This window comes from Trichechus manatus, unplaced genomic scaffold (genome assembly GCF_000243295.1).
Source record: "Trichechus manatus latirostris isolate Lorelei unplaced genomic scaffold, TriManLat1.0 scaffold00026, whole genome shotgun sequence".
NCBI lineage: Eukaryota > Metazoa > Chordata > Mammalia > Sirenia > Trichechidae > Trichechus > Trichechus manatus.
The window spans coordinates 12,709,282-12,734,003 of record NW_004443962.1 but is presented as its reverse complement, the minus strand read 5'-3'; the positions used below and the strand labels follow the sequence as shown (position 1 = coordinate 12,734,003).

Below are 24,722 nucleotides of genomic sequence, written 5' to 3'. Positions count from 1 at the left end.
TATTAAGAAAGACAACATCCCTCTCCCCACAAACTAGTAAGTGCCATCAGGTGTGATGGGACAATGGAAGACGTGTTCATCTATAGTAGAGGGTTCACAAAGCATGGTGGGACCGTTTCATTTAGGAGTGATATTGATTTAGGCCTGACTGCAGGATGGACAAAAGCATCAGAAGACTGTTGTTACAGATTGAATTGTGTCCCCCCAAAATATATATTGTAAATCCTAACCTCATTGCCTGTGGTTATAATCCAATTAGGGAATGGGTTGTCCTTGTTATGTTAATAAAACAGGATTAGTTAGGGTGTATCTTGAGTCAATCTTTTCTGAGACATAAAAGAGATCAAACAAGCAAGCAAAAAGCAGAGACAGGAGAAGACAGATGCCAAGCCACATGAAGACTGCCCAGGAGCAGAAGCTCAAAGAGACAAGGACCTTCCTCCAGAGCCAAAAGCAAGAGAAAGCCTTCCCCTAGAGCCGGAACCCTGAATTCAGACTTCTAGCCTCCTAAACTGTGGAACAATAAATTTCTGTTGGTTAAATCCACCCACTTGTGGTAATTCTGTTATAGCAGCACTAGATAACTAAAACAACTGTGCAGAAACTACTCCTATGCATTAACCCTGATCCTTCTTCATTAACTTCAGCTTATTCACTCATATTCTACCCTAAAGCCAGGATCCAAGGAGGACCTTATCCCTGAGATCTTCTCACCTCATTCTTGCTTCGCACCACCTTTCCTGCACCATTCCTGCATGTCAGTGCCTCCTGACCTCACGATACACCACCCAGTTTTGGCTCTAAGCTAAATCCTGTGGAACTAATGATCAATATAATTTTTCCAGCTATGAATCTTAGCTTTCTTTTTGGATAAGGCTTTGCAGGATCTGTTTCTTTCCACCCTGTCTCATTTAGTCCTTGGCCCTGAAACATTATCCCCAAGTTGAACTATATATCTGGTACTTATTCTAGGCCTGACTGGCTCCTCTTCTTCCTTCTTGGTCAATAACCATCAAACAAGGGGTTACAGAGAAGATCCCAGAAATCTTTGTAGGGCACAATATTTGTGCAAACTTTCTCTTGACTGACAAGATCAATACTGCTTTCCTCTCTTCCCAGTCACCTTCCCTTCAGCTCCAATTACTGTCACCACAGAGAGGACAGACCAGAAACAATCAATATGAAAGGAGCACAGCTTCGATGGCTGTGGAAAGCATTATTTTCTGAAAAGCTATTTTTAGAAAAACAGAATGTACTTTTTTTTACTTGCTTTTGTTTTCCATCCATGTGATACATTTGAAGTTCCCAGGAACTCTTAAATCACATTTTATACAGTACCCTGAGCACAGCAGGCGTTTAGCTCAGTAAATATTTACTATTGATGTTGACAATATAAGCTTTCAGGAGTAGAAAGAAGAAAGAAATGATGAGTCTAACCCTTCTCAATGAGAAGCCCTGGTGGCACAGTGGTTAAGTGCTGGGCTGCTAACTGAAAGGTCAGCAGTTCGAACTCACCAGCCACTCCACAGGAGAAAGATATGGCAGTCTGCTTCTGTAGATTTACAGCCTTAGAAACCCTATGGGGAATTTCTAATCTGTCCTACAGGGTTGGTATGAGTCAGAATCGACTTTACAGCAATGGGTTAACCCTTCTCAAAAGCATGATGATCCATCCTGAAGCCTTTCTAATAATGGAAAATAATGTGAAACCCAGGGAGTCAGAGGGGTTCTCAGAAGGGTACAACAATAACATGGTTGCGAACCAGGTCTCATGTAGTATGTTGGATTCTCTGAAGGCAGAGAAGACAAATAGAGCAGAGTGCATGAAAGAATGTAACTTATCTCTGCTGGGTGCTGCTGAGGGCCTGCACAAGGACCTTACCTAGGAAGGAAGTCATACTGGAGGGAAGAAACCACAAGAATGGACTGAGTCCAGCACATTTCCAACCATTCACTGGGGTTCTGGGTCACTGGCTGCCACTCCAGCCCAGAGTGCAGGAAGAGGTGGCAGGTGCCTCCATGTATAGTTCCCAGTGTTGGGAGAGGAAATGTGCCATGGCCCTGAGCGTCCCTGCACATTTTTGCTGGGTGTGCCAAGAAGGCAAGGCTCTGACCACTCTTTATCCAGACCATTTCTCATGGTTGTGTTTGCAGCAAGAAACCTTGAGGAATGAGGAAATGTCTCCCTCTAGACAAAGAACAGACTTGTTGCCACTCACTATAAAAGCTGTGAATCCCTCAGGCTCAGGGTTTCTCTTATAATCCCCTCCCCTGCCACATGATGGCAGCCCACTGTGTGTGCAAGTCTCCATCATAGGCCCTGCATCATCTCCGTGGGCCTCGTGGACATGGGGAACCAGCAAAGACCCAATATGAAGCTCTGGCTACTGCTTTTGCCATTAGTAATGAAGTACTTTGCCTCTGACCCAGGAATCTCATGTCTTTTGCATCCATGAAACTGTAACAGGCTAATTAATCAACCTGCAGGAGGGGTGACAGGTCATACCCTACCCAATTCTTGTATTCAAACTTCTTGATTTCCCAGAGCAGTTAAATCCCAGATACTAGGAATTATTGTGGGACTGCCACCTATAATTCTAAGAAATAACAATATATAAGCAAAAATTACCATCTACAATCATGATCATTAGTGATAGTGAGATAAGAAATCAGAATAATAGGTCTTTAAATTTAATAATTTTGGCTTTATGCACAAGTTACAACATTGCTGTTATTTTATGCATTTCAGAGGAGGCACCAGGACAGCTTCCCATTGGGCCTCAAATACCTGCTTTGCTCTAAGAGTTGAGTTATTATAGCCCGTATTAAATTACGTGAGGAATCTAGGAAAGAGAAAACATCTCCCTGTCCCCATATCAGTCTTTAACATCTAGCACAGCTCCTCAGATGGGTTTTATACCTAGCGGGGCCCTTTGGAAAAGGGTGTCAGACATGGTGTACTTTTTTCCCCATGAGAACCTTTCTCAGAAAAATACATTATGTTTGTGATTACATTTTTTTAACATCTTTGTTGAGGTATAACTGATATACAATAAACAGTACGTATTTAAATTCTATGATTTGATAAGCTTTGATATATATATATATATATATATACCTATGACATCACATAATCAAGGTAATGAGCATATTCATCACCCCAAAAAGTTTCCTTGTGTCCCTTTATAATCCCTCCTCCTGCCTCTCTATGCCACCACTCTTCATCACCATGGGCAAACACTGATCGGCTTTCTGTTATTACATATTAGTTAATGATAGACAGACGGATAGATAGATAGATAGGAAGGTAGGTAGGTAGCTGTCATTGGGTTAACTCCTACTCAGATAACATGTACAACAGAATGAAATGTTGCCCTGTCCTGCATCATCCTCACGATCACTGGTATGTTTGAGTCCATTGTTGTGGCTACTTTGCCAATCTATCTCACTGAGGGTCTCCCTTGCCCTTGCTGGTCTTTTGCTTCACTAAACATGATGTCGTCCTCCAGCAACTGATCCTTCCTGATGACATGTCCAAAGCAAACAAGTGGGACAATGCTCTGTTGTGATATGCAATGTTTTCATTGGCTAAGTTTTGGAAGTAGATCATCAGTGCATCTTCATCTGGAAGCTCCACTAAAATTTGTCCACTATGGGTGACCCTGCTAGTATTTAAAATACTGGTGGCATAGCTCCAGCATTACAGCAACAAGCAAGCCACCACAGTATGACAAACTGACAGACGGGTGGTGGAGTTAACTATGTTGTTGTTTGTTGCCATTGAGTTGGCTCTGACTCATGGCGACCTTATGTATAACAGAACAAAATGTTGCCCAGTCCTGTGCCATCTTCATGATCATTGCTACGTTTGAGTCCATTGTTTCAGTCACCGTGTCAATCCATCTCACTGAAGGCTTCCCTTACCTTTGCCGACCCTCCACTTTACCAACCATGATGTCCTCGTCTAATGATTGGGCTTTCCTGATAACATGTCCAAAGTAAGCTAGTCAAAGTCTCATCATCCTCACTTCTAAGGAGCATTCTGGTTGTATTTCTTCTAAGACTGACTCGTTTGTTTTTCTGGCAGTACACAGTATACTCATTGTTCACCAACACCATAATCTGCATTCATCAATTCTTCTTCTGTCTTGTTAATCGTCCAGCTTTTGTATGCATATGAGGTGATTGAAAATATCATCCCTTGGGTTAGGTGAACCTTATTCATCAAAGTGACATCTTTGCTTTTTAAAACTTTAAAGAAGTTTTTACAACAGATTTGCCCAATACAATATGTCATTTGATTTCTTGACTGCTGCATCCATGGATGTGATTGTTGATCCAAAACGTCAATTTCTTATACATTTGTCATGACGTTGTATATTGATTCAGTTGTGAGGGTTTTCGTTTTCTTCACACTCAGGTGTAACTATACCTGGCGTTAACTATAACCAGAAAAACCAAACCCAATGCTGTTGAGTCGATTCTGACTCATAGCGACCCTATAGGACAGAGAAGAACTGCCCCGTAGTGTTTTCAAGGAGCGCCTGGTGGATTCGAACTGCCGACCTTTTGTTCAGCAGCTAAACTTTTATTTTGTTTTTGTTTTTAAATTTTTTTTTAATTGTACTTTAGATGAAGGTTCACAAAATAGTTTCTCATTAAACAGTCAGCAGCTAAACTTTTAACCACTACACCACCAGGGTTTCCAAGGCATTAACCATAGGTTAGTTTAATTTTCCAGATTTTATACAATTGGAATTATACAGTATGTAGTCTTTTTTTTTTTTTTTTGGTCTGGCCTCTTTCACACAGCATAATTATTTTGAGATTTATCTATGTCATCCCATTCATCAATAGTTCATTTCTTCTTAATTGCTGAGTAGTATTCTATTGTATGGATGTACTGCAATTTATTTACGCATTCACCTATTGATTGATTTTGGGGCTATTTCCAGTTTTGGCTAAACTGTTATGAGTATTTGTCTTTGCATAGACATATATTTTCATTTCTCTTGAGTTAAAAATCTAAGAGTGGAATGGTTGAATCATACGATAGGTGTATGTTTAACTTTTTAAGAAACTGCCAGATCATCCTCCTAAGTCCTTGTATCATTTTATACTCCCACCAGCAGTGTATAACAAAACTTGGTTTGGTCAGTGATTTTAATTTTAGCCATTCTAATAGGTATGTAGGGGTATCTCATTGTGGTTTTAATTTGCATTTCCCTAATGACTAATGCTGTTGAGTATCTTTTCATGTATTTATTTTGTATTTGTATATCTTATTTGGTGAAATGTCTGTTCAAATCTTTTGACCTTTTTTTTTTTTAAATTAGATTGTTTATTTTCTTATAATTGAGCTTTGAGATTTTTTTATATTTCCTAGATGCAAGTTATTTACCAGATACATGATTTGCAAATATTTTCTTACAGTTTGTGGCTTTCTTTTCATTCTCCTAATAGTGTCTTTCAAAGAGAAGATGTTCTAAATTTGATGAAGTCTAATTTACCAACTTTTTATTTTAAGGATCATGCATTTGGTGTCAGAGTGAGGGTATTTGTGGGGACCCTCAGATTTGCAGAAATAAAGGTCATCTTGGGTATACCTGAACTCTGCAGTTGGCATCATAAGTGGGATTCACTAGAATGACCCTGACTCACTGGAACATGTGGTTTGAGAAACAGAAGGATAAAAGGGAATTGGTTGACAAACCTTTGATTCCTGGATGGCTACCTAGTCACCCATGGTATGGAACCACAGTTGTGCTGTGATCAGTTACTAGAGGTCAAAGTTACAAACGGTGGATCCAAATTCCAAGGAGTTAGATTACTGGATACATAAGGAAATGAAAAATAATGAACTATCTAAATATACAATACCTTGGTTATTGTTATCTATAATAGCTAAACTGAAAGTAAAAAAGAGTATTGAGGTGGATCCTAAGCTACAGCTGCTAGCCTCAGAGCTTTTACCAAAGGGAAAAAATTATGCTAGGACAACAGACAGAACTTCTATGACTTCTGGTTACCAAGAAGGTAATCCAAGTGAGGGAAGGGCAAAACCATGAAACTAATGAAACTAAAAGGTACAGCGTGAGGGAGTTGTGTCATTTTGTAGATTGGTATCAATAGCTTCCTGAAGAACCTTTACTAAAATTGATTGTGAGAATGACTAAGTTAGGGGCAGTATTTTTGGTTTTAAATGCTGCAGAATGGAAGAGCATGTTTGGGGTGATGCAGGACTCAGCTCATTACTTAACAGTCACACATGACTGTACGTGTTTGTCATGGATTGAACTGTGTCCCCCAAAAATATCTGTCAGCTTGGCTGGGTCATGATTCCCAGTACTGTATGATGTGTACCATTTTGTAATCTGATGTGATCTTCTTATGTGTTGTAAACTCTATCACTATGATCTAACAAAATGGATTAGCGGCAATTATACTGATGAGGTCTACAAGATTAGATTAGATAGTGTCTTAAGCCAATCTCTTTCAAGATCTAAAAGAGAGAAGTGAGCAGAGACACAGGGGAACCTCATACCACCAAGAGAGCAGAGCACGTCCTTTGGATCTGAGGTTCCTGCACAGCGAAGCTCCCAGACCAAGGGAAGGTTGACACAGATCTTCCTCCAGAGCTGACAGAGAAAGCTCTTCCTTGGAGCTGACACCCTGAATTTGGGCTTGTAGCCTACTGGACTGTGAGAGAATAAACGTCTCTTTGTTAAAGCCATCCACTTGTGGTATTTCTGTTATAGCAGCACTAGATGACTAAGACAATGTTCCAGACAGAAAGCAGGTTATTCCCAATGGGATAGCTAACTGGATAAAAGATAATGTAATTTGTTTACTCTGAAAAGGGGTATTGTCATTCTCCTATAAACACCAAGAAGAAATGATGATATGCTTCATATGCCACCCATATTGGACTGGCTTTATGGTGATTAGTATATTCATCCACTAAATATGTCCCTTACCCAGTTCATAGTAAATATTGGGATTGAGGGGGCCCTTTTTTGTGGAGATCACATGTAAACTTACTGCTATAGAATTGAGCAAAAGCTTGAAAAGCCTTATTAAATTTGTTGTGTTATCTTCTCCTTATGGGTCTTAAAGATGCTAAGAAACTTAGAGTGATTCATAAGAAAATGGGGAAAGACAAAGAGATTCAAGGCAGTCATCCCAACAGGGTGGAAATCTTTCAATAATTAAGAAACGGGATGAATAAAATGGGCGCTTGTGGAGTTGAAACAAAGTTCTTAATGCAGCACTACTGGAGGTTGAGTGGACCAATGGGAGCCCCTGTTAGTTTCCCTACATTAAAGGCTAAACAAATATGCTCTATTTACCCAAGCTTGAGGGAATTTAAAAGTTGGAAGGCAAAGATGACAATGAGAAACCTGACCACACATCACCTAGGGTGATGGTGTGGCAGATTAATCAAGATGAGCCCAAGGCCACGTGGGGGTAGAATGCACAAGGGGTGGAGAGGTGACTTTTCTGGGACTCCTTGCCATAGAAGCCCAATTCATTGTAATTCTAAAATCTATTGGTGACATCCTAACAGGAGCTTTAGTTACACTGAAGGACATGGGGATGAGTGGTTGATAAGATTAAAGTGAAACTTTGGATGAAAACCGGAATATTTGAATGGACTTTATGCGAAGCGCTTCTGTCTCCTTTACCCCAATGTATTGTTGGGATGGATATTTATGTCTGACTGGTGAACAATTCCCACTTCCTAGTTTTCTAAAGGAGAAAGCATGTAAGTTCTGCCTTTGGCCAGCTTTGATTAGACATGCTAACTGGGATTGCCTGATCCAACAGTAAAAGATACCTGGTGGGCAAAAATAGATTACTACTTGAATTAATGGTATGTAATTAAAGTAGTAATTTAAGAAGCTGGAGTGCTGGTACCAAAGAATTCTCTGTACAACAGTTCTGTGTGGCCGATAAAAAAGTGGTGGCTCATGGAGACAAACAGTAGATTATCAAGGCTTGAATAAAGTATTGCTGGCCATAGCATCATCAGTCCATGATAAGGTTTCAACAGTACAAAAAATATATTAGGCTAAAGGAGACTGGTACTCCGTGATTGATCTTGTAAATGCTTTTTCTCTGTCCAGATCTCAGAAAAGAACCAACTGAAGTTTGCCTTCACGTGGAAATATGCAAACTGACATTTGCTGTACTGCCACAGGGTTACTTGAATTCACCAGTTTACTGTCATAATTTGATTAGAGGGATTTTGACTTGATGCAGGTCCCAAGTGTAAGAATATACTATGTTGATGATATCGTGATAATATCAGAAACTGAAGAGCAAGCTAGGACTGACTTAAATGCAATGGTAATGCACATGACCAACAGGGGCTGGTTGACAAATCCAGCAAAGATCCAAGGTTCCACACAAATGCTGAAGTTCTTAGGAATAACCTGGACATGAGTCATCTGTGACATTCTACATGCACCTAAAAATAAACTGCTGTTGTTACCTAACCCTACAATTAGGCAAGAAGTCCAGAGTCTGGTTGTTCTATTTGGATTTTGGAGAACATATAGTCCACATCTGGGAATAGTGCTAGCTCCTATCCACAAAACAACCTGAAAGAAGGCCATATTTGAATTGGGGGCTTGAACAAAGGCAGCCATGTGTGAATTGCAAAAAGTCTTTGGGTTCTATGATCCACAATCAGACATGATTTTGGAAGTCTCTGCAACATGTACTTTGCAGACTCGAGCACATGGCAAAAGCCTGTGAGCTACTCAGCAGTAACCACTGTGATTTCTGGATCAGAAAATTTCTGGATCAGAAAATTTCTGGATACTGTAGTATGATATATGCGATTTGAGAGACAATTACTAGCTTGCTGTAAGGCACTGACACTGTCCCTATGACTGAAGAACATAAAATAATCCTGAAACCTGAAGTACCCATAATGTCTTGGGTAATGTCAGAGAAACACTCTAATAAGGAAAGCAGGCCCAGAAGAGTTGCATAATAAAATGGTAACAGTTTATACAGGAGCATGTTACTGGGGAATACAAGGAGGTACTCATTTTATTCACAAACAGGCAGTCTCTTGTCCCCTAGGACTGACCTTAAAGCTATCTGAGGAGCCCCCATATCCTGTTGCTACCTGGACAGCACCCTATGAACAGCTCTCTATGGAACAACAAAGAGCTGTTTGGTTTATGGATGGCAGTTCCAAGGTGGACGGACAGAGTCTTGTTTGAAAGGAAACCACACTAAGACAGAAAGACTGACTGAAAAAGATAATAACAAATGCGTGCAATGGGCTAAACTGAATGCTTTTTGCATGCTGTTTTCCTTGCAGCGATAGAAGAATTGAATAATGATAAAAACTTTCATGTTTGGGTTTTTACTGACTCATGTTCAGTGGTCCATAGACTGCCCATATGGTCAGGTAAATGTACAATGGAAAACTGGACTGTTAAGGGATGCCCATATGGCGCATGGCCATACAAAAATTACTATGGGAATTTAAGGGACACAATAAAAGTAAGACATGCCAATGTCCATCAGAATAGCCCCATTCTGGGATCAGGTGATAGAAACCAACAAGTGGATAACCTGGTGTGCTCGCTTGAGGTGACACTTGGGTACGTGAAATGAGTAGATATGGGGGAGCTGTAGCAATGCAGAGATATTGATACATTCCTATATCAATATTCCTATGCAGAGAATCTAGACATGTTCCTCTTGCACCCTGAGGAACAAAATGCCAATGAGAAGTGTTTAACAAGAAAGAGACTGTAGATGGCTATGGGGCAGACTTCCTGAGGAGGGACGGTCCTACACATAGCTGGCAAATCAATTACATCATTCCCAAACTGGTAGCCCTGAAAGGCTATGAATGGGTCCTGAAAGAAATAGACACTTAGTCTGCCCTGGGCTTTGTATACTCTGGTGTTAAATGCAAATTCTCAAAATATTATAAAAAGACTAGAACAGAAGATACTGTACCATTTTGAACTGCCAAGTTTCATTTCTTCAAACCAAGGAACACACTTTACAGCCAATAGTGTCCAACAACAGGCAAAAAGATAGCATATCAAATGGACATATCATCCTGCACATGATCTTCAGAGTAACCATCTGGTAGAAAGTTGACAGGCAACTGAAATATTTGTTTAACATACAAGGAGATAATGCATGAAGGGCTGGCTTACATGCCTTCACAAGTATGTCCTTACATTCAACACAAAGGGGTGCCAAGGGAGGGCCAAGGGAGATCCGTCTACTTTTCTGGAGGATCTGGGGAGGAGCGGGAGGAGACTGATGGTAGAACTACACAATTCTTCCCCACATAACATTAACTTTCTTTTTTTCTGACTGATGTAGTTGTTTCAGGACCAGGGATACAGTTGTGGGTGCATGAAGCAGAGATGATCCCTAAACAAGAAACTGTAACTATACTTTGAATCTTTATGTCAGAATTCTTAAGGACCTGACAGAATGAACTGTGTCTTCAGTCCATCTGGCAAAATTGGGTTTGACAGTGAATACAGCTATATTGGCTAGCGATCAAGATAGCACACTAGTTCTATACCTATGTAACCATATCCTATATGAGTAGGAGTGGGCTGAAGGGGAAGCACCTGCTAGACTAGTATTGCTTCTGGCAATCTGGATCCTTTTCATGGATAAGAATCAACATAAATCCAATCCCTAAAATGTGAAGATTAATCAAATCCCCACTTTCCCACTTCTTCATCATCTTGGACACCAGCTGCCCACGCAGCACCTTCTCTCTCTGGTAGGGCAGATCTCACAAGTTAAAAGGACACTGTCCTTCAGGCTGTCAAATACGCAGATACCAGCTGCAAGTTTGGAGATTCCACATGATACCCCAAGTTTCTCATCTGCCACAGATTCAGGATTTTCCTATTACCCCTTCAGGATGCCATCCACAAGCCTGGGCCCTCCCCTGGGTTCCCTCACTTCTCACCTACTGGCTTCCCATACTCCTTTGGGTTCAGTAATTCACTGGAATGACTTAAAGAACTCACAGGAAGTACTCTCCTTATGACTGTAGATTTACTATAGCAAAAGGATAAAAATCAGGATCATCATAAGGAATTGATCCATGGACAGGGTCTGGGAGGATTCTCAATGTAAAGCTTCCATGTCTCAAGGACGAATCACCCTCGTTTCTCCAACCAGGAACCTCTCTAAGCCTTTGTGTTTTGGGCTTTTATTGGCCAGTCCTGCATGATAAACTAACTCATGCCTCCAGAGGCTAAGTGAGTCTTTCCTGGTCTGGCTAGCCCCCACTTACCAGCACAAATCCTCAGGTGTGGCCTGGAAATCCCACTTACTTGTACTAACCCAATTACTCCAGGGGTTATTTCTCAGGAACCAAGCACAAAGGCCACCGTACTTTGGGTAAAGCTAAATTCTTAACCCCACCCCCTTCCAAAGGTAGTAAAGTTTGGGTAAAAAGCAACGACAAATAGAAGGAAAAATAGTAGCTAAAGATAAAAGAATATATAATAGTAGGTAAAGATAAAAGAATATATAATGAGGGAAATTCAGTATTACATTGCTGCCTTGAGGTAGGTCAGATCAAGAATATAATATTATCTCTTAGCAGAATCATACGAGATTCCTAGATGGGTAAGCTGTATGTTTAAGACCATCTCTATTTTTGGAACCTGACAAGGTCAAATGGAAACCTACAAACCTGAATGGCACTGCTCTGGGAGACATTTTGGTCCTGGATTTATTTTTAATGATTGAATGGAATTCTAGTAAAGTGTCAGCATTTTGACTCCTATTTTTCAGGTTACATCTACTACAAAGAATATCATTTGGGAAGAAATTTCTGGCAACCACTCCCTACTGGGTTATCAAACCATGTGGCACACAACTTCTGGCAGACTGATCACTGTGTTAACTATAAATCTTGATGACTAAATACTTACAGAGGTCCCTGGTTATAATGGAAAAATATAGTGGTGGCATGCCTAACATGCCATAGTGTGCTATGCACAAATACACATCACCCTTGTTTTCGTGGATGAGAAGCTATTAAACAGAATAGAAAAAAAAAACAAAAAACAATGGGTTTCTTGTGGGATTAAGGATGTAGACATCACATGGTGGTTCCAAATTCCCTTGGAGAACAGCCTCATCCTGAGACAAGGAAAGCTAAGGGAAGCCTTATGGGATACTAAAGCTAAATTACATCTACTTGTAACTATCACTCATCTAACCCTTGTATGAGGGTCCCAATGTTTCTGGGTTCAAAACATGTATACTCAAGCCATTCGTACACAATGACAGCAACATGCATGATGGATTAAACAACACTGGCCCACAAGACAGAAAAAGGGAGATAGGTGCCAGTCTAGCCATTATAGGACAAGCTAAATTTGCTTTTAATAAGGAGAGCCATTCGGAAGAAAAATATTAACTAGAATAGCATATTAGAGGAAATTCCCTTTCAGGAGGAAGACAATGGGTGGGAGTTAGCCTTGAAAGATGATGAGGCTTTAATAAAGTGGGTCAGGTAGACTCAACAATAATTCTGGATAATGCTAGGATGCAGCATTCATTGGGAAAAGACTTGTACTCTGACCCAACTGGGCCTCTTGGCTATTTTAATACAGATGGAGGCAAAAGTAGCTCTGGGGCAATGGCTCTACATCGTAGCCGCTGAGGTTCAAGGGGCACATCTATGAGAATGTTATGGACCTCCAAACCTATGGAAGTTTTCTGGGGCACTTGTAGTTTATATCAATGTACTACTATGAGCGTCCTCGCCCAAAGAATAGATCAAAATAAGACCGTAGCACAGTTAGCCAGGATAGGCACTATTGTGAATACTGCTCTTATCCTCCCCATACAAGGGAGGTGGGCCGTGCTATGTAACAGCACACAAAGGAAACCAGTCTCAGTAGTGTGAACTAAGGCAGAGTGACTGGCTTTGTCCCCAACTGACTTGGTACTCAGAAATAATCAAATCATGGCCAACTGTAATGATGCCTGTCTAAAATATAGCTGGTACATGGACATGGATCAATTTTGCTGGGAAAGCATAGCAAACACCTCCATAATTCCTACTAATTTTTTCTGTAATAAGACTGAATTGTACCATGACCATATTGTGATATGGTGTAACGCAGGCATTGTTGTTAAGATTCAACCACCTTATGTAAATAAGCCTTATGATAATGTTGCTGTCATTAGGTGCTGTGGAGTTGCTTCCAACTAATGGCGATATGCACAAGAGAACGAAACACCACCCAGTCCTTCGCCATTCCCACAATTGTTATGCTTGAGCTCACTGTTGCAGCTACTGTGTCAATCCATCTGGTGGAGGGTCTTCCTATTTTTTGTTGACCCTCTACCAAGATGATGTTCTTCTCCAGAGACTGGTCTCTCCCGATAACATGTCCAAAGTACGTGAGATAAAGTCTCACCATCCTTGCTTCTAAGGAGCATTCTGGCTGTTACTTCTTCCAAGACAGATATGTTCATTCTTCTCGCAGTCCATGGTATATTCAATTCTTTTTCAGTCTTTCTTATTCATTGTCCAGCTTTCTCATGCATATGAGGCAATTGAAAATACCATGGCTTGGGTCAGGCGCACTTTAGTTCTCCAACTGACATCTTTGCTCTTTAACACTTTTTTAAAGAGGTCTTTTGCAACAGATTTGCCCAATGAAAAGCGTCATTTGACTCCTTGACTGCTGCTTCCATGGGCGTTGATTATGGATCCAAGTAAAATGAAATCCTTGACAGCGTCAATCTTTTCTCCGTTTATCATGATGTTACTAATCGGTCCAGTTGTAAGGATTTTTGTTTTCTTTATGTTGAGGTATAATCCATACTGAAGGCTGTAGTCTTTGATCTTCATCAGTAAGTGCTTCAAGTCCTCTTCACTTTCAGCAAGCAAAGTTCTGTCATCTGCATATCGCAGGTTGTTGATGAGTCTTCCTCCAATCCAGATGCCACATTTTTCTTCATATAGTCCAAGCTGTCCAATTATTTGTACAGCATACAGATTGAATGAGTATGGTGAGAGGATACAACCCTGACGCACACCTTTCCTGATTTTAAACCACGCAATATCCCCTTGTTCTGTTTGAACAACTGCCTCTTTGTCTACGTACGGGTTCCTCATGAGCACAATTAAGTGTTCTGGAATTCCCATTCTTCGCAATGTTATCCATAATTTGTTATGATTCACACAGTTGAATGCCTTTGCATAGTCAATAAAACACAGGTAAACATCTTTCTGGTATTTTCTGTTTTCAGTCAAGATCCATGTGACATCAGCACTGATATTCCCCGTTCCATGTCCTCTTTTGAATCTGGCTTGAATTTCTGGCAGTTCCCTGTTGATGTACTGCTGCAACCACGTTTGAATGATTTCCAGCAAAATTTTACTTGTGTGTAATATTAACGATATTGCTCGAGAATTTCCGCATTCTGTTGGGTCACCTTTGTTTGGAATGGGTACAAATATGGATCTCTTCCAGTTGATTGTCCAGGTAGCTCTCTTCCAAATTTCTTGGCATAAAAGACTGAGCACCTCCAGCGCTGCATCTGTTTGTTGAAACATCTCAATTGGTATTCCGTCAATTCCTGGAGCCCTGTTTTTCACCAATGCCTTTGGTGCAGCTTGGACTTCTTCCTTCAGTACAATTGGCTCTTGATCACATGCTGCCTCCTGAAATGACTTAATGTCAACCAGTTCTTTTTGGTACAGCGACTCTGTGTATTCCTTCCATCCTCTTTTGATGCCTCTTGCATTGTTCAATATTTTCCCCATAGAATCCTTCAATATTGCAACTCAAGGCTTGAATTTTTTCTTCAGTTCTTTCAGCTTTAGAAATGCCGAGCATGTTCTTCCCTTCTGGTTTTCTAGCTCCAGTCTTTGTATGTTTCATTATAATACTTTATCTTCTTTAGCTTCCCTTTGAAATCTTCTGTTCAGCTCTTTTACTTCACCATTACTTCCTTTCACTTTAGCTGCTCTACGTTCAAGAGCAAGTTGCAGTCTCTTCTGACGTTCATTCTGGTCTTTTCTTTCTTTCCCATCTTTTTAATGACCTTTTGCTTTCTTCATGTATGATGTCCTTGATGTTATCCTACAACTCGTCTGGTCTTAGGTCAGTAGTGTTCACTGCATCATATCTATTCTTGAGATGGTGTCTAAATTCAGGTGGGATATACTCAAGGTCATGCTTTGGCTCTCGTGGATGTGTTTTAATTTTCTTCAGCATCAACTGGAACTTGCATACGAGCAACTGATGGTCTGTTCCGCAGTTGGCCCCTGGCCTTGTTGTGATTGATGATATTGAGCTTTTCCATCTTCTCTTTCCACAGATGTAGTCAGTTTGATTCCTATATATTCCATCTGGTGACATCCAAGTGTATAGCTGCTGTTTATGTTTTTGAAAAAAGGTATTTGCAATGAAGAAGTCGTAGGTCTTGCAAAATTCTATCATGTGATCTCCGGCGTAGTTTCTATCACCAAGATCATACTTTCCAACTACTGATCCTTCTTCATTTCCAGTTTTTGCATTCCAATCACCAGTAATTATCAATGCATCTTGATTGCATGTTTGATCAATTTCAGACTGCAGAAGTTGGTAAAAATCGTCAATTTCTTCTTCTTTGGCCTTAGTGGTTGATGCGTAAATTTGAATAATATTCATATTAACTAGTCTTCCTTGCAAGCATATGGATACTATCCTATCACAGACAGCATTGTACTTCAGGATACATCTTGAAATGTTCTTTTTGACAACGAATGCGAAGCCATTACTCTTCAATTTGTCATTCCCGGCAGAGTAGACCATATGACTGACCAAGTCAAAATGGCCAATACCAGTCCATTTCAGTTCACTGATGCCTAGGATATCAATCTTTATCCGTTCCATTTCATTTTTGACAACTTCCAGTTTTTCTAGATTCATACTTCTTACCTTCCATGTTCCGATTAATGGATGTTTGTAGTTGTTTCTTCTCATTTTGAGTCATGCCACATCAGCAAATGAAGGTCCCTAAAGCTTGACTCCATCCACGTCACTAAGGTTGACTCTGCTTTGAGGAGGCAGCTCTTCCCCAGTCGTATTTTGAGTGCCTTTCAACCTGAGGGGCTCATCTTCTGGCACTATATCAGACAATGTTCCACTGCTATTTATAAGGTTTTCACTGACCAATTTTTTCAGAAGTAGACTGCCAGTCCTTCTTCCTAGTGGGTTATGCTAATATTGATATTGATAGCCAAATGTATTGGAAGATTGACTTAAAGCCTCCTCAGAATGTAATACCAATGGAAAATGATTGGCCTAAGGAAGAGCTAGGGAGACTTGGTGGTGCAATGGTTAAGCACTTGGTTGCTAACCGAAAAGCTGGCGATTCAAATCCACCTAGCTGCTCCATGGGAGAAAGACTGGCAATCTGCTTCCTTAAAAATTACAGCATAGAAAACCCTATGTGCCAGTTCTACTCTGTCACATGGGGTCACTATGAGTCAAAAATTGACTCAATGGCACCTAACAACAATAACTACAATAAAGAACTAGATTTAGCTAACCACTAGCTAATTTTTATGCTAAACAGTTCTGTACACGTGTATAATAAGGCACAAATAGTGGTAGATCAAGGGGAGAAATGAGTAATCACATTAGTACAAAATATGAAAATGTAAGTAATGGCTTTATAAGATGGATTAGTTGTTTCTTTAAACCTATCCCTACCCCACACTGGCTCCTCCAAATGTTAGGCTATTCATATTATTGCTGTATCTGTTATATAAATGCTATACTAAATGTAGAGCTCAAACAAATACAATCTTTTTGCTGTAAGTGAACCTTGGCCAAAGGCCAGGGGTAACCTGAATTAATCTTATCCACAGAGATGTCTAGCCTTTGCCCTCAGCTCCTGGGAGGTGATCTCTAAGCCCTTGGAATGTTCCGCCTGATAAGAGTGTCTTTGTTTAATCCAGGGCCTTGGGCTATGCCAAGTGGTCTATGCTGACAGTGTGATTTATGGTGGGTGCTTCTGGCCACAAGGAGTCCTGGTGGTGCAGTGGTGAAAGCAGTCAGCTGCTAACCAAAAGGTCAGCAATTCAAACCTACCAGCAGCTCTGCAGGAGAAAGATGTGGCTGTCTGCTTCTGTACAGATGTACAGCCTTGGAAACTCTATAGGGCAGTTCTGCTCTGTCCTACAGGGTTGTTATAAGTTTCAATCAATTTGATGGCAGTGGGTTTTTGTTTTTGCTTTTGGCCACTTGGTATCATCTTGACTCTGGGGGGGTTGGAGACTGAGGTCAGCCATGTATGTGGTCAACCACATCTATGTGACTGAGTCCCAATAAAACTCTGGACAAAGCTTGGATGAGCTTCCTTGGTTGACAATACTCCATGCGTACTGTCACACACTGGTACTGGGAGAAGTCAGCACTGTCCATGACTTCACTGGGAGAAGGCAACTGGAAGCTTGCACTTGGAACTCTCCTGCACCCTTCCACATGTGCCTTTTCCCTTTGCTGATTTTAATTTGTATGCTTTCATTATAATAAACCATAACTGTGAGTATAACAACTTCCAGTGAGGTCTGTGAGTCCTTCTGTGAATTATCATGCCTGACCATGGTCTTGGGAACTCCTGAAATTGCAATTGGTGTCAAAAGTGAGGGTGGTGTTGGGAATCCACCAGAATTGCAGTTGGTATTAGAAGTCAGAATGGTCTTGGGAGCTCCCACACTCTGTAGGTGTGAATACCAGATGGTGAGGATCATTGGAGATCATCTTAGGGGTGACTACCATAGTTGTTCATAGTCTTCTCTTATTATTCTTTTAATATCTATAGAATCTTTAATGATGTTACCTCTCCCACTGCATACTTAGGTAATTGTATCTTCTTTTTTTTTTTCCTGATCAGTTTGGCTAGAAGTTGGCCAATTTTATTGATCCTCACAAAGAATGATTTTCTCTATTGTTTTTCTGCTTTCTATTTTATTGATTTACACTCTGATCTTTACTATTTCCTTTTTCTACTTACTTTGGGACTCATTTACTGTTCTTTTTCTAGTTTTGTAAGGTGGAAGCTGCTGAGGTCCTTGATTTGGGACCTATCTTCTTTTCCAGTAAAGAGTTTGATGCTATAAATTTCCCCCTAAGTACTACTTTAATGGCATCCAGCAAATTTTGACACTTTCATTCCACTTAAAATACTGTCTAGTTTCTCGTTTGATTTCTTCTTTGACCCATGGGTTATTTAGAAGCGTTTTATTTAGTTTCCAAATACTTCAGGATTTTCCAGTGATCTCTGTTACTGATTTCTAATTTAGTTCTGTGTGGTCAGAGAATATACTTTATATGACTTAAATCCTTTTAAAGTTATTAAGAAATAGTCTATGGTCCAGAATATGGTCTATCATGGTAACTGCTCCACGTGCACTTTAAAAGATATATATTCTGCTCTTGTCAAGTGGAGGGTTCTATAAATGTCAGGTCGAGTTGGCTGATATTGTTGTTTAAGTTTTCTATATCTGTACTAATTTTCTGTTGTACACCACATTTTTAAAAGGAATTATATCTTTATTAAAAATGCAATATTTATAACCAAACCTAAGCATTACTGTATTTTTCAGTTTAAATTTTATTTTCAATTGATTTTTAAAAATTTTATTGTTGTAAAATATACATAACAAAAAATTACCCATTTTAACTATTTTTAAGAATAAATTCAGTGATGTCAATAAAATTCACCATGTGGTGCGACCATTGTCGTGTGCTGCCAAGCTGATTCTAGCTTATAGTGACCCTATATGACAGAGTAGAACTGCCTTATAGGGTTCCCTAGACCATAATCTTTACCGTAGCTGGTTGCCAGGTCTTCTCCCCCATGGAGTGGCTGGTGGGTTCTAACCACTCACCTTTCAGATAGCAGCCAAGCACTTAACAGTTGCTCCACCAGCGCTCCTTGGTGCAACCATTACCACTATCTATTTCCAAAAGTTTTTCATCACCCCAAACAGAAACTCAGTACCCCTTAAGCAATAACTCCCCAATCCCTGGTAACCACTAATAAACTTTTGTCTCTATATATTTGTCTATTCTAGATAGTTCATTTAAGTGGCATCATGAAATATTTGCACTTTTGTGTCTGACTTATTTCATTCGGCATAATGTTTACAAAGTTCATTCATGTTGTAGCATATATCAGAACTTCATTTTACTTTATGGTTGAATAGTATTCCATTGTATGTATGTACCATATTTTGTTTATCCATTCATTTGTTGATGGACGCTTGCTTGTTTCTATGTTTTGAATATTGAATTATTTTCATTTTATTAAAATATTTTTCTTCCTCCGGCTAAAAGTTCAGAGATCCACCACCACCAGTATCTCCCTCCCACATGCAGGTGTGAACAGGTGTATACATGCAGGCATGTGCATGCACATATACACACACACAGTCACAAATTTAGAAATCACAGAACTGGAATGAACTGAAGAATCTGATTGTGATGCTGTACCTTTGAACAAATTTTGTTGTTGGATAAAACACTTTTGAAACTGGGTTATTTTATCTTTCTTTGTCTAACTTTGTAAGCTACTTAATTGCAAAATGTGTTTTTATTCACAGTGCCTCTTAATATTTCATTCTTTATACCAAGTCATTATTCCACTACCAACAAGACAAGAAGCAATATCTTTAATAGAATGGAAGAAATGCAGGTGTTTCTAGTATAATGCTGTTTACAGGTGTTCCCACTTTGTCAGGATCTATAAACCGAAAAACCTTGCATCCTACAAAATTGTGTATAAAAACAACAAGGATTATGGAAAAAATAGGATAGGGCCATAACACTCAAAATGTATTTAACTTTGTAACCAGAGTGCTGATAAAAATAATAATTATCCCAATTAAAATACTAGCATTCCACTACCATTTGCACCCAGCATCACAGTCGATTTTCGCAGCCTTAAATGTCAAGATGAAGGTTTCTGGGGCATCCGCCTCCAATAGAGAGCAGTGTCATTAAAATTTAAAATCTGCTCTGCATCTGTACTTTCTTCAACAATAAACTGCTTTTAAGCACAAGGGAAATATCTTCTCTGATCCTTCATCTATTCTTACAGCGTCACCACATACCTTTATGTTGTAGGGAGGACACCAGTTCTTGAAGCCATTAAACCAGCCAGTAGTTGCACTAAGGGAAGACACTGCAGTGCATGCTTAGCTTATATCTTAAGGTCTTTATATATAGCTAAGGCTTCCTTCTTTAACTATGAGAAAGCTTGCTCCTGAACGCTTCAAACTATTGATTTGCTGGGATAAAAATGACACCATTTTCTTATCAGGTATTAATTTGCATTACAGAGATGTGTCGCAGCTGAATAGTTCTCTAATCTTGAAATGCATAATTTTCATAGTCATTTTTCTGGGCAGCAATCATAATTGGGATTTAAATCTCCTTCCTCCTAGAATCATTCAACAAATATTTACTGAGCACCTATTATGTTCCAGAGTCCATTCTAAATGCTGGAGACACGGTGGTAAGTACGACAGACAAGGTCCCTATTTCTATGAACCTTACATCCCAGTAGGGGATACAGACAATAAATATGTAAATCAATAAATATTTATTTATGTTGCAGTGAAGAAAATAAAACAAGTTGCTAGGCTGTGGAATAAGACAGGGGGCTGGGTGGCTACTGGGCAGAGAAGCTGCTTTAGAAGCTCCCTTTATCGGGGAAACCCTCTCTGAAGAGGTGACATTTGGGCCAAGACCTATAAGATGAGAAAGAACTAGTCATGAGAGATCTGGGAAGATTTTTCAGGCAGAGGAAACAGTAAGGGAATAGTAACTGCAAAGGCTCTGAGATGGGAGTACACTTGGTGTGTTTGAGGATCAGAATGAAATGTGGCTGGGGCAGCTTCAGTGGTACACTCAGGACAGAGTGCCACACATCACTGTCATGCAGAGGTTGACCCCAAAGACCAAGACACTTTTTCTTAAAATTCAATTTACTCCATGCTTCAAATGGCCAGTGGCACTCCAAATACAACTGACCCTTATTTGAGTGCCAAGTCTAGGTAATGGAGCACCACATACTTGATCATCACGAAGTGTAAGGCTGGAACGGGGCTGGACAGGTTTGGCCTCTCTGAGGGAGTTGTTGAAATCCAACTGTGGGTCCCAGCCAGACATCAGCTTTGGGCAGGGAGAAGGGGCTGGAGAAGGGCTTCTCAGGAAGCAGCCTGGGACAGCTGGGGTAGGATGAGGATACAGATTGGTGGGGTTGGAGAGATGGGGTGGGCCCTGAGGGAAGGATTGACTAGCTGCTAAGGCAAGATTCTGCAAGTCCCTTCATAAAAAAGTCACCATTTTGCTTTCTTCTTTTTTTGCCATTTCTGGGAGCCATAGACACTTATGCTGATGAGCCAGTGACTTTCTAGCCAGAACGCCTAGGTAACAGGGCTTCATGGATTTTGCAGAAACCCTAGCCCCTAGACTGGTTCCACTGTGCCTTCCAAGAGCTTTCATGTTGCTTTGAAAATTTTGTCTACATGCTCTCTGTTTTTAATAAAAATACCTAATATTCTCAGAAGGACTGTACACATCTTCATGGGAAGAGGCTCTTCACTCTCTTCTTTGGATACTCTTGTAGTGATTGGCAAAATATTAGGCTAAATCTTTCTCTTTCTCAAGAGGGAATTATACTTCAAGGCCAGGAGGATTTCAGGGGGAACTTCTCGTGTGGCATAGTGCCACAGTAGGAGACAAGCTCTGCTGATACCTGCCAGCAGCCTGTGGTGCTAAAATGGTACCAGCACTCCGAGGTTCACAACTCACACCATCGGAGATTAACACTAGGCATGCGCTGCTTACCTGTTCTTTCTGCAGCGAATTGTGAAGGCAAGAAAGAAGAGTATCAGAAGAAGTCCAATGCTGAGAAAAGTCCAAACAATGCCCACGAGGACTGGAGACACCGGAGAGATGGTTTTACTGCTCTCGGAAGAGGTCTGAGAATAGAATAAGGCGAAGCTTTTAGGAAAAGAACAATCTTCTATAGATCAAATATGAACGGCCCATCATCACCAAAGCTGGGAAACACATATCCAGGATGAACAGTACCCCTCTTCTTTCTCCTCACGACTCCTTCTCCCCCAACCCCACCACCATCAACAACCAGTATACCTAAGCACTCTGATACTCCAGAGCTGCTTACTTACAACTGTTGTCCTGCAAAGATCCTGAAAGGGTCTCTGATCCAGCTCCTGGCCAGGAAAACTGTCACAAAATCCAGAGCAGTTTATTTCAGGCTCCATGTCACCACATGCCCCTCTTGGTGTGCGATTATTCACAGTCTTGGTTACCCCCTGATAAGGACGCAGATCTTCGATTAAACCACAACAGCAACGCAAACCTTTTCTTCAGAGGCCCCATGTTGGAGCGGACTCCTGGCTCAGAATCCAAGATGAACGACCCATTCAGGTGGAAGCGAAGGGTTATTGCACTAGGCTCCTTCATCAGACACCCTCCATGCTCTCTTGGTCTCCCGCTGCCGATGTGCACCACGTGAGTCAAGAGTAGGCATCTTGGAAATCATTTGGTTACACAAAAGGATGATTCTGGCTTGCCACCAGATGGCAGTCACTGCTCCAAGTACTCTCACGCCGGTCCCTGAAGGAAGGAAAGCAATTAAACCTGTTAACAAATTGACATATGTTTATATATCTATACCTATACATACATGGAGCCCTGGTGGCGCAGTGGTTAAGATCTTAGCTGCTAACCAGAAGGCCAGCAGTTCGAATTCACCAGCCAACCCTATGGGGCAGTTCTACTCTGCCCTACAGGGTCGCTATGAGTTGGAATCGACTCGACAGCAACGAGTTTGGCTTTTTTAAATACATATACATGTATATACACACAAGGGCACATGTAAATGATTTGTTGTTGTTGTTGGGTGCCACTGAGTCGATTCTGTCTCATAGCAACCCCATATGACAGAGTAGAACTGCCCCATAGGATTTCCTAGGCTATAATCTTTATGGGAGCAGATTGCCAGGTCTTTCTCTCACAGAGTCGCTGCGTGGGTTTGAACTCCCAACCTTCAGTTAGCAGCTGAGTGCTTAACCGTTGTGCCACCAGTGCTCCTAATGACTTATTATAGATACTTAAAAATATTTTATATATTTTAATTATATATAGTTATATTTTTATTATATATAGGAGCCCTGGTGGCACAGTGGTTAAGCGCTCAGGCTGCCAACGAAAAGGTCGGCCATTCAAATCCACCAGCCGTTCCTTGGAGTCCCTATGGGGCAGTTCTACTCTGTGTTATTGGGTTGCTATGAGTTGGAATCGACTCCAGGGCAAAGGTTTTAGTTTGGATAGTTATATATTTTATATATTGCACAAGCTTAAAATACATATATTTAAATAAATATTCATTTAAACCTCTATAACAAACAATACTTTAAAAACAAAGACAAAGCACATCTAAGAATTTACAGGTATAAAGCTCCACAGCCTCACTTCAGATCCTTTTATGGTCCAGTACCAAAAGAAATTTAGCTGAGACTTGTGAGGCACATCTTCCTTTTTTCCCTACTGAGAAATCCTCTGCCCTTCCAAGATCCTTCCATGCAACTCCTGGCTTACGCTCTGCCTGATCCTGGGTTTAGGCACTGGGCTCAGGTAACCCATGCTGCCTGTATGCCTGGTCTGTTGGTCTTTCTAGCTCTTTTTCTCTCAGTGAGTGGAAGAACACTGTATGTCTAGCCGGCTGGGGTCACAGAAGGATATTCATTGCCGAGGGATTTTTGTTGGTTTTTTAACTGTTAGGCTGATAGAAAGGGGTAGCCTACTCAGGTGATAGGGGCTCCAGAAATTCCCACAGAGTGAGTGAGTGGTAAGAGATTGGTGCTATTAGAAGATGCTTGCAATATGAATACTGTGATCTAAAAAGAAGCCCAACTTTACATAACAAAGGTGGAAAACCAGAAAGGCTCAAATAGCACCATTAGAAATGGTAGATATGCCTCCAATTCTATAAAGCAATCCATCCCTTAATAGGAAAAAACAGATTTGAAATTTTACCAATGGGAATTTAAAAGAGGATATCACTTCCACTTTGTGTTTTTGAAACAGCTTAGCACAGTGTTCTTTGACTGGGGAAGAAAATTGGAAGAGGACAAAAAATATTAATTTCTATTATTTCAGTAGCCACCGAACACATGACCCATGTTTAAGCCAGAACAATAGTGACAGGTGTAGAGGGCCATCTTCGGATTCTGCGTGTTGGGCATGAACAATACAGCCCCAGGTGCTGCCCGTTCCCTGGCCTCTTATATGTTCCTGAATTATTTACCAGATTCATTACAATGAAATCCCAAGAGAACTAAAAGCGACTATCTCCCATCAAGACATTTAAATTCTTGTGCAGTCTGGTCAGAAGAGTGAATGCAAAATTAAGTAGTAAATATAAAAATCTGACTATTTGCAGCCTAATTCAGTTGAAATTTTAATTTCTTAAAAGACTTTTTTTTTTAGTTACAGATCTCCTATTGTGTCTTTTAGCATAAAGCAATATCACAAACCACGGGGAGGACTGTATTATATGATGGATGGGAAGAAAGTGTATTTTTTTCTATGTTGCCCTTTTAATCATACCAGCTAATAAGTACATTTACATCTGAACCATTATTAAGTCCATGT

The 24,722-nt window shown here is 40.4% G+C and overlaps 1 protein-coding gene across 2 annotated transcripts in view; it reads right to left on the bottom strand.

Moving 5' to 3' along the window:
* Window positions 1–22,327, bottom strand: part of GPR156 (G protein-coupled receptor 156) — a 99,034-nt gene extending 76,707 nt beyond the window's left edge. For both annotated transcript variants that reach the window (XM_004373651.1, XM_012554768.1), the window contains exons 1-2: window positions 22,232–22,327; window positions 21,888–22,021 (exon numbers count right to left, since the gene is read on the bottom strand). In XM_004373651.1, coding sequence (XP_004373708.1) covers window positions 21,888–22,021; window positions 22,232–22,327 — 230 coding nt within the window. The remainder of the gene's footprint in view (window positions 1–21,887; window positions 22,022–22,231) is intronic.
* Window positions 22,328–24,722: the final 2,395 nt, after the last annotated feature.